At 39.5% G+C, this 11,025-nt stretch overlaps 1 protein-coding gene across 6 annotated transcripts; it reads right to left on the bottom strand.

The window, feature by feature from the left end:
- Positions 1-292: 292 nt before the first annotated feature.
- LOC138958187 (uncharacterized) lies at positions 293-10,752 on the bottom strand. 6 transcript variants are annotated; one of them, XR_011453334.1, is made up of 7 exons: positions 10,269-10,573; positions 9,543-9,608; positions 8,930-9,010; positions 7,848-7,939; positions 7,104-7,189; positions 6,380-6,510; positions 293-2,401 (listed from the first exon to the last, which is right to left on the bottom strand). XR_011453334.1 is itself a non-coding variant. In XM_070329273.1 (6 exons), exons 1-4 carry the CDS (start codon positions 10,121-10,123, stop codon positions 7,117-7,119), a joined length of 312 nt encoding a protein of 103 aa, XP_070185374.1. In that variant the 5' UTR covers positions 10,124-10,752; the 3' UTR covers positions 3,987-4,096; positions 6,380-6,510; positions 7,104-7,116. The 6 variants fall into 6 exon arrangements, 3 of the variants coding, with proteins under 3 accessions (XP_070185374.1, XP_070185375.1, XP_070185373.1); XM_070329273.1 differs by lacking the exons at positions 293-2,401; positions 7,848-7,939 and adding an exon at positions 3,987-4,096 and having other exon boundaries at positions 10,032-10,752; XR_011453333.1 differs by lacking the exon at positions 293-2,401 and having other exon boundaries at positions 5,998-6,510; positions 10,269-10,570.
- Positions 10,753-11,025: the final 273 nt, after the last annotated feature.

Raw genomic sequence — 11,025 nt, forward strand, 5'->3', positions numbered from 1 at the left:
CTTGGTTTAAATCAAATTTAGCTTAGTCACGAACACAAAGCAAATAGTGGCTGACTCAGTCACTGGGGTATTCGCATAAGAAGGCTCTCTTGCCTTGAAATTACCAAACAATAACACACACACGCACTCATTGCCAACCAAAAAAACCGCACACGCACACACACTGTGACCCGCACATGCATACTGTGAGACACACACACGCACACCGTACCGTCACACACCGTCACACACACACACACAGCCATACGCATGCACAGAGAAAGAGGGAGAGAGATGACAAATGAAATACTAATTTTGCTTTGCTGCTTTTATTTCCTCCAGTTAATGCCATCAAGACAAACAACAATCCTTCGTAATAAGGGACTTGACAGGGACAGATGACATCTACACTCCAAAGTGAAAGTACTTGCAAGAGCATTTAATTCTTCTGCCTGTCAGTGTCATCAAGAAACAACCTTCAGCCACAAATCGGGTAAGCTTGACACCAGCCTGTATGCTGTTGCTTCAAAAACCTGTTCAATTTACAGATCTAACAATAAAAATAGATCAATATTGGTGGGAGTGGAGATTGATGTATGCTTTGGCCTTGGGTGTGTGTGTTGGGGGGGGGGGGGGGGAGGTTATGATACATATGTTCTGCGCGAACTTAGAATCCGGTTTCATTCTAGAATGGACCGGGTCCAGGTTGGAATTCTAACCCTGCGCAAGTACAGGGGTGCCATTCTAGAATGAAACCCTTGAATAAAGGGGGCCGTAATGTTTGTAGGTAAGACAGAGTTGTCTTCCCTTGAATTATCTCCACCTGCACCTTCCCTTTGATAAAATGGGGCTGATTTGTCTACCCCTGAAAAAATCCTTTGGCGATCTTGCGAATGTCATGTCATGTCAAGAAAGTTGACACTCCTGAGTACGCAATAAACAAAGGCAGACCATAGCAAGGGGGACTACCAGGGCGGTATTGTTTGCAGGGCAGTTGTTTTTGTGATGAGAGCCGGTTGCGGCCGCTTGCAATGTCAGCGCTGTCTCCCTCTCGGAAATGTCCGGTTTTTTGACAATTTTTTTGACAGACAGACAGACAGACGGTCAGACCGACTAACCGACAGACAGACTAACAGAAGGACAGAGTGAGTTATAGAGCTGTTGTCACAGGTTTAAAAAAAAGTTGACATTATATCTTCACAATTCAGAAGACCAACTTCATGTATATGAATAAGATTAAAAGTTACAAGCGAGATCGGCAAAACACTGTCAGTCCGGAAATTTCCGTTCGTAGCGATCAGTGCTGAGTGTCTCTCAAAACGGCGTAATCACTTTCAGAACATCACAATCCCAATTCACGATGTCTTTGAGTAAAGTGTAAAAAAAACAGAAAAAAAACCCAACCAAACACACAAAAAACAAAAACAAACAGAAAATCCACATTTGTGGCTTTGGTTGTGTGATAGTCTAACTGAAATGACTATTCCAACTTGGACCCAAATTCCAACCTTGCGCACGGCCGATTCTAGAATGGACCAGCAACAAGGGTTTCATTCTAGAATGGCACCCCTGTACTTGCGCAGGGTTAGAATTCCAACCTGGACCTGGTCCATTCTAGAATGAAACCGGATTCTAAGTTCGCGCAGAACACATATACCAGACATTTAAAATCAAGTGAGCTTACTGTACACCATGTAAACAAGGTATGTGTAAAACCTTCTTTTCAGTCCATCATCATTCTGTCTGGAGCTGTGGTTTGAACCATGTGTTCCGTTTGTACCATTGTGACCAGGTGGGCATCGCCACCCATTAGGCATAATGCAATCACACTCACTCACTTGGTTGTGGGGAAAAAACTCATTACCAACAACCACATGAACAGTTGCATTGTGCAAGTCTGGAAGATATCTGGCAGGGGGAATGTTCAGTGTATTTTGATTTATTAGGTGTGAATGTTGAACGTTTGTATCACTGTTCCTTAAATTCACATCCATGTCAAACATCACACAAAGATAATGAGCGTCAATGATGGCAAGAAAAATAGCGGAATAAAAAAGCAAATAGACTTTAGAAATATAATATTACATAATTAATAAGAAAAGAGATGTATAGTATTCTTTTTATATAAATTTGAAATGGGCTGTGTGACTGTTTACTGTGCTTTCTTTTTTTTCTTTATTCTATTTTTTTTTAAAGATACATTCAACACAGTCTTTTGTGTTTGATGTTAATGTAATACTATATATATATGAAAGTAACAGAAGTAAAAACATGTTATAAAAACAAAACAAACACAAATTTGATCAACTGTTCTTGAAGCTCAAAGTGTCACGGGTCGTCTCGTCTATGACACACACGCAGTTAGGAAACAGCCACAAGTCTTCTGTAATGACTTCCACTTCGGCCTGTGTGTGTGGAGCACCTGCAAAACACACACACACACACACAGACAAGTTTATTTGCATGTTTACATTGTTTTTGAAATCGTTTAAACATGTTCCTCTATGTATGTTTCAGGGTGACACATTTGACAACAAAGAAGATAAGTTCTCAAAGTTGATCTGGATTACCTGCACAACGACCATGAAAACAAAAAAGGGGGGCGGGGGGGGGGGGGGGGGGTGGGGGGCACGGAGCCTCTGGGCCCTTCCCAACACGACCCTGAACAACCTTAACCAAGAACCAGTTTTGGATGACGACCCTATACTAGGCGGATCACCCGAATTTGGGCCATCGGCTGCTGATGTCAACACATCTTCAGAGAAGGTTCAAGACCCAAAACGTGTGTGGCTACAAAGGACACAAATACAAAGAAAAGGTTGGAAAACCAAGAGGCTGTGTGCTGAGGAATATTAGCTCTGTGCTGCAAAAGAGATTAAAGGCACATTCCTTCTCGTGAAAACAGTTCTATCCTTGGCACAAAGCTTTAATTGACGGTGGGGTTTTGAAGACGACCCATTTGGAAATTAAACAAACACAGAAAATAACAGTCACCTTCCTTGTATTTCAAATTTTTACATGTAGCTTATGATTTTATCATTACAGGTGGTATATTCTCAAATAATTGTTTAACCATAGCTTGAACCAAATGAGAAACAAGTTTAAAGTCAGTCTGCTTCAATTGAACACCTTAAAAGGGCTAACTGCTCAGGTTAAAAAAGAAGAAGGTTTAGACAAAAACAGAAACCACCAGAGTTATATCCCTTGCTAATGCCATACACAGTCTTCTGATGCTGCTTTTCAATTCATTTCAGGAGTTATATTTCAAAATAATTATTGAATCATAGCTTCAATTAACCTTTTAACTACCAAGTTTATTGTTGTGTAGACTCCCTCAGCTCCCAAGTTATTTTGAGCAGAGACGGTCAAAAACGGGTATGCGTGTTTAAATTATTATTACTCAGTTTCTCTTTGTCAGATTGATAAAAAAAATTGGTATGTTATTGGATAGGGATCAAACTTCAAAGAGTATGTGTTCTTCTTCTTGGTGGTATGTATGTCGCAGTGTTATCATGATTTATCTACCTGTTGACCTGTCAATAAAGTTGAAAAATTACGCTTACTTGTTGCTCCGGTATATCATCCGTTTCGCTGTCACTTGTTGATATTCATTGAACAATCAAAGTAGGTCAGATCAGCAGTGTTCACAGAAATGCTGATGTCGAAGCCAGAATCTTCTAATTGATGTCTATTTTCGTGGAGATAATCCAGCATAGTCATGAAATCAGGATCACTGTCATGTCGGCACCAAGCGCCCAACAAATTTGGTGAAAAAAGATCGATTGTAACTCTCACAGAGATCGAAAGCACATGGGGAAAAAACAAGGCGGAAGTGAGACAATCCCACAATGCATTTGCAACCGTCTTATTACTACTGCTCGCGCACAACAACCGCAAACAACCGAAACAGACGCTACACCGGCGAGGGGCGGTATCGGGCGGTATGGGAATGGCGGCAATGGCGGAAGACGGGCGGTATCGGGCGGTATGGTAGTTAAAAGGTCTGTTTCACTTGCTAACTTTCTAAAGGGCTCAATGCATCAGAAGCTAAATACCGCTGGTTCATAGATCAGGAATGCAAGTTTTCTGTTCCACAGCACTGAAGGTTTGTGAATCCCTGCAATAGGAGAATATAAAGATGTGGGTGAGCCGAGTTTACAAATAGCAACTATGATGCCACATTCCCCTGGATGACATGACATGACATTGCTGCCCCCTGTTAGTCACTCTGACATGGTGAAAGGTGGCTGACCTGGCACAACTACATCTCACATGAACCCAGTGTAAACAACAGCTGCCAGAGATTAACAAAAAAAAGGTATAAAAAAAAAGTTGCCAAATTCTTCCTGGGAATCCGTCTCCGAGGGAAGAAATCCCACCCCTGGCATTGCCTTCAAACTTTCGGATGTTTGTGCTAACACATGTCGTAAAGTGCATACTGAGTTTCAAGTTGTTTGAGACATTTAATAGGTCTGCTGTTATTTGTCATGTCAGAAACAAATTAAATTGACGGTAGGTTTTTGCTGACTCATCGAAAAAAATGATTTGTTGAAATCTTCAAAAACAATGACAGATGCGCCACATACTCACATTTCACGTACATATTTTATCAGACATGGGTGGTATGAGGATTTCAACGCGAAAGTACTTTTTAAGAAGTTGACTCATTCCGAGCGCTGAGCGCAAATGTCGGCCTACGCCTAGCAAAGCTCACTGCCGACACACTTAACTGATCAATGGCTCTTGAAAAAGCATTTTTCAAGAATTTGTGTGTGCGTTTAAACAAGTGCGCTGTAAACAGCCAATGTTAAAATGTTTTCAATTTAAAGGTAAATAGAAGGTTTCATTTTTCTAAATGCATGCTAATTTTAATTTGTTTCTGTTCAATCGGACAGGGTACCTCTTTATTATCAAAATTCTTTCTGGTATGTCGCATAACATCAATCAATCAATCAATGAGGCTTATATCGCGCATATTCCGTGGGTACAGTTCTAGGCGCTCTGCAGTGATGCCGTGTGAGATGAAATTTTATACGGCCAGTAGATTGCAGCCATGTCGGCGCATATTTACCTTTCACGGCCTTATTCCAAGTCACACGGGTATGGTAGACAATTATTAACTGTGCCTAAGCAATTTTGCCAGGAAAGACCCTTTTGTCAATCGTGGGATCTTTAACGTGCACACCCAATGTAGTATACACAGGGGGTGGTTCGGACACCGAAGAGAGTCTGCACACAAAGTTGACTGTGAAATAAATTTCCGCCGAACCTGGGATCGAACTCACGCTGACAGCGGCCAACTGAATACAAATCCAGCGCGCTACCAACTGAGCTATATCCCCGCCCCTAACAGCAGAACTAATATCTCTAATGACTTGGTATTTCGTGTGTAGTTTACGACATGTGTTTGCACAAATCCCCGTATTCGTAAGTTTGAAGGCAATGCCTTGCGAGTTACTCAAATGTACCATTTTTTTTGTCTCATTACCCGCTAAAACGGCTTCAAAAACTGCCTTTTATGCCTGCCGAGAGGATTGACGCCTACACCGCTCAGCATGCCATAGCGTCCTTGTTAGACAAGATATGTGAACAACACTGACTGATTTGGATGCAGATTTGATTGTACTGTCTAAGGACATGCTAAACATGTTTCGATTTGGTTCTGATTTTTTAGATTTTTTTGATCGCGGGAACCTTGATTTTGCGAATTCGATTTTGGGATGTGTCTGTGTTGTAGGTTCCACTGTATTGACACTACCTCATGTAAACTCAATCTGTTTTGTGAACAAGGTATGGGAATTAATTAACTTTTCAGTGATATATTTGGTTTTACAATCAACAGCCTCATCAGAAAGATCTCGTCGCGATATAACCTTCGTGGTTGAAAACGACGTTAAACACCAAATAAAGAAAGAAAGAAAGAAAGATCAGAAAGATCTGACCTCAAACGCATCTGTGTAGTTTTTCTTATGACGAGTAGTGTATACGTTTCAAAAACAGAAAAGTAGAAATGTGGGGTTCTTATCTGATATGAAATAAGAAAGCATGTATTGCACAGGTTGACACCGCAAAATGCAACCCACAAAAATGCTAATTACTGATACAGCCTTCCGCCGAATTACTTCATATTTGGTTTACATCAATTTCAGCTTATGCAAGGCCTGTCCACAAAGTGGCAAATCTGTAGGTGTGATTTTTTTGCAACAGATATTTTATATTTTATATTTCTTTCTTTATTCTTATCATAATTGCATATTGCATTCAATTAAGTCAAGTGCATTCTTTAGTTTCAGTCACACTGAGACAGCAATTTTGTCATAACATCTTTTGACCATGGGATAAAGTTCTACACGAGTGAATTCTGAGAACTTTAAAAAGGCAAAATCTTTAAACCAAGTACCTCTCAGGCTCTGCGGCTGATATGTCTCATACTCCAGGAGTAGATGGATGCACCTTTAGTCCATAAGCAAATGCACCAGGTGTTGATGTTGTCATACCAGAAGTCCCAGGTATATAGGCTGACCACCGTGGCTAAAAATTATTCAGGTCAATCATTTTTAGATCGTTAAGTACACTGAACCTAAAATAACACTGACAGACAGTACATGTACATAATAGATCCAAGGTACATGTATATACAAATTAGGAAAGAAGTCGTACAATGTCATTGAGAATATCACCGAGTCTGATAATGAAATTAATTCAGCATTAATTTGCTCCACCTGTACTAACTTATCATAGTTATGAAACAAGTATACAGGCAACAAGTATTGTTGTGTTTAAGGCAAGATTATATTCATAAAGTAACAAACAGCATACATATTGTATCGAGAAAACAAAGAAACTTCACAATCAACGTTTTCCCCATAAACCTGTTTTGGAATCGATCAATCTTCAATTGCACAATAAGATGGATTGCAACTGTCTTTTTTTCATCGTTTACAGATCATATAAACTATCAACTGACTGACCTATTACTTTGTTTGGCTTTTTCATAAATAATAAATACACTTCATGTATAACAAATTGCATGCATTCCTGATTTTGTGTGTGGATGTGAGACCATGCATGGGGATTTTTATTCTGTGTGTACTATTAACTGCTGGATATAAACATACAACTACCTGCTTATAGAAGTTAGATCAAGAGAAGAAGCACCACCTGCCTGTGTTCTGCTTGGCACAGTTGCAGTATGAACGTAGCCTCAATGCTGATTCACAAAATGTAAAACATAAATAAAATGAGCAATTAAAAAAAATGTACAATACTTTCAAAAACACAATGCATATATTATTATTATGTCCAATAAAATAATCATTTAAAAACCTCATGAAAACACAACCAACACCCACAGGGCCTAACAGACAGAGCCACAAACACCAAGGGCACACACACACACACATGTACAGTGTACACATGCACACACAGGTACACACGCATGTATGTATGGGTGCATGGTCCGAGGGGCATTAAGCCTGACCAATACAAAAAAATGGACAAACTTTGGCCGATTTAGGCGAATACTCTTTGAACATTTGGCCGATAGGGACATGAAAGTTTTGAATAAAGTAAAAATAAATCTGCGATTGGCAGATGGGCCGACCCAAACGACATCCCTTCTGTGATAATACTGTTATAGACTGTGTATTTTAACACCATAATATTCCAAAGGGAGTAGAAAAAAAAGTACAGTGATACCTGCGGTGAAAGGACAAAAATGTACCTGCAATGCAGGGGGCCTGTCATAACAGGTATAATCTGGTAGAGATAATAGAAAAAGGACAATATTAGGTGTCCTTTGAAGGGAGGTGTCCTCTCATCGCAGGGGCCAACCATCACAGGTAACACCAGAATAACAAATCTCTTACAGAATCGCTGTCAATGTGATGTTGGGATCATAATCAGGATCATCTAGTCCTCCTGATCCTCTCCAGACTCAACTGTAACTTCAATTGTGAGGCTGACCAAAGAAAAACAATATCAGTTAAAATGACACAAGCTATTAGGGCTCTAAAAACAAAAAAATAAGGTGCGTGAAGCAATATAAAACATTTAGTCAGTCGTTACCAAACTAAAAGATCAACATGACAAACCATGAGTCATTGCTGAGACTACATTTAAATAGTCTCGGGTAACCATCCCCAAAGACTGAGATGGGTCAAGCCTGCAGTCTCCGCAAAGCATGCGACCATAGCACCTGTACACCTCACTTTCGCTCGCAGTTCAATATGTGAAAAAACAGCTCCTGTCAATCTGGTACAGCACAGCAAACCATGTGGTATTCTCTATGTGTTTTAAAACTAACATGCACTCACTTGCTTTAGGTAGTACAAATTGTGTAAAGCCATGGGAAACATATGTTATCAACTCTTAGTCTTAGATCCACTACACTTTTCAATTAGTACTACCATTAGTGTAGCTGTCTTGAGCTGCTACCCATAACAATTAAATGCTGAAAGCTAATGATTGAGGGAAAACTAAGATAATTAAGTAAGATTAATGAATGGGTACATGTGTCACAAAGAGCCCCTATACCTACAATAGTCAAAGCAGTTTCTGAACATTCCAATAATGACCTGAAAGATAATTACACAATGCACAATTTATTGCTTATTGGAATCTGCAGAATTAACCAGTTCCTGACAAAAAAAAGAAAAACTTATTTGAAGAATTTATCATTCACTCAATGAGAATGAGATATTTTTGGCCAAGCAGTATCGACACACAGAGTTCAAGAAAATAGAAAAGGAATATATTTGTTCTGATCAATCATAAATGAAACAAATCCCAATACCCATTTGTAACCATAAAAGGATTTTATCATACACAGAAATTTGCAGTATTCACATTAATCAACTTTATTTTATAAATATTGTTTTAATACGTATACAACAAACAGCATGTGTTTTGAACACACCCACACAATATTTATCAAAGAAAAACAACTCACTCTAGTGGGTCAATGAAAGACTGAGATAGCTCTTTCTGCTTCACAGTCCTGCCAGCTCTTGATCCATGAAACTTCTTGTCGCTGAAAGCAGCATATAATGTTAACTAATCAACAGTTCTCTCCTGCAAATTCAACTACAATACCACTATACTTTAACTCTAGTCTAAGTGAAACCATTTCTCAGAATATTTGTTATTTCACGCAGCTTTCTTCATTATTTTCTGATGATCTAGACACAGATAGTGACACATATTTTCAAACATGGAAAAATACAAAATATGAATTATGTAACAAGCAAGCTCACCCTCTTCTCAGAACATCCTGGTCACCATCATCATTTCAATGCTTGTTAATCTACAACTGCCACAACGTCCTACCAAAAAAAGACATGATGTATACGTGATATACGTTAGGCGTGAGGCATGATATTCTATGGCCCAGCAGCCTGAGCTTAATTGTTATCGTTTACAAATCATAATATTATTTAGTATCAACTAACTGTTTGGCTTTTACACCAATAACAAACACACTTCCATCTTCATATATCTCATAACTATAATTATGACTTTTTTTGTACTATTTATTTTATTGATAATTTAAAACATACAACTACCTGCTGAGATCAAAAGAAGTACCGCCTGCCTGTGTTCTGCTTGGCATTGTTGCTGTAGCCTCAATGCTGATTCACAAAATAAGAAAAATTAAGTAAATGTCCTATAAATAAATAATGTTCAAGACTCATGAAAAACACAAGCCACAACCACAGGGATACACAGACATGGCCACATACACACACACACACACACACGAGGGCACATAGAACACAGGGGCACACACACACACACACACACACACACACACACACACTGTAGAGCAGAAATCGCACAATGCGCCGATCTATGTTTTGTAATATTTCATTTGCATAGTTCTATAAATAGTATCATAACAGACGCAAATGGCCGCAGAAAGAAACGGTTCGCTTATCCGAAATAAATCGTCAAACACCTCGTGCATACATTTTCCTTTTTACAGGTTATAAATTGGGAATCCCAACACCACAAGCAATGATGACTAAACGACACTAAACAAGACAGCAGCTTACGCAAGTTCCCAGTAATCAAAGCAAACGCCGAACGCAAAGTATCGACAGTTTGTCAGGGCAACGGGCACTTTTACTGACTCACGGTGATACATTTCTGCTCCACAACAAATCCCTCCCACCCTAATTCAGTAATTCTTTGGTCAATTTACTTTTCACAAACAAGTCCAATATACACTTCCATCACATAACATAAATAGCATCCTAAACATCTCATGAAATGCATGAAAAAATACCCACTTGTTCAGCAGGTGACGAGCAAACTGCGGATTGGTGATGAATCCAAATTAATTCTTCACTTCGTTCCAACGCGCAAGCTCCTCACCGATATACACGCGCGACGTGTCATAGTTACGTGCACGAGTGCGTTTTCGTTTCTTCTTGGTTGAATCCGGTACAGTCGGCCGGGGACCCTTGCGTTTTGTTCTTTTCTTATCACCCTGGTTCGATACGACTGAATGAGCCTCCATTTTTTCCTACAAGCTCATCAATTATGTGTGACCTAGTTTGCTTGTGACGTGTCATTCTTTGTGCATGTGGTGATCCTCAAGATGACGCAGATCTAAAAATAATTAAGAAATAGGCCAAGGACCGGCGGGTCCGAGTTAAAAATTAATTCGTAAAAAAATTGAAGTTCTTGACTCCTTGGATGGAAGTCAATGAAACTTGGTATTTATTCAAAGGAATAGATGCCTGAGGTATGACTAAAAGCCCCAGGGGCTCAGTGCACCTGGATTTGACAAGTCCAGTATCTTTAACTACTGCAGTTTTCAAGTCCATTGGCACAGTGCCAGAAGTGAGAGAAGAGTTGATTATGTTGGTTTTGATGGGAAGAAAAAGGTCAAGGTTTTCATATTTAAAACAAGTTGGTGGGGATGGGGTCTAGCTCACAAGACTTTGGCACTGTGTTCTTCAAGATCTTCAAAACAAACTGCTCAGATACAAGGAGTGAAGCTATCCAACAAAGAACCAGAGAATTGTGAAGCCGGAGGCGAAG

This window comes from Littorina saxatilis, linkage group LG2 (assembly GCF_037325665.1).
Source record: "Littorina saxatilis isolate snail1 linkage group LG2, US_GU_Lsax_2.0, whole genome shotgun sequence".
Lineage (NCBI taxonomy): Eukaryota > Metazoa > Mollusca > Gastropoda > Littorinimorpha > Littorinidae > Littorina > Littorina saxatilis.

Excerpts from the sequence above, each read along its gene's own strand:
- LOC138958187 (XM_070329273.1), bottom strand. The coding sequence starts at position 10,123 with ATGTATCACCGTGAGTCAGTAAAAGTGCCCGTTGCCCTGACAAACTGT. Across the intron at positions 9,609-10,031 it reads TTTGATTACTGGGAACTTGC|CATTGAGGCTACAGCAACAA; the intron begins GTAAGCTGCTGT and ends TTTGTGAATCAG. Across the intron at positions 9,011-9,542 it reads ACTTCTTTTGATCTCAGCAG|CGACAAGAAGTTTCATGGAT; the intron begins GTAGTTGTATGT and ends TGCTGCTTTCAG.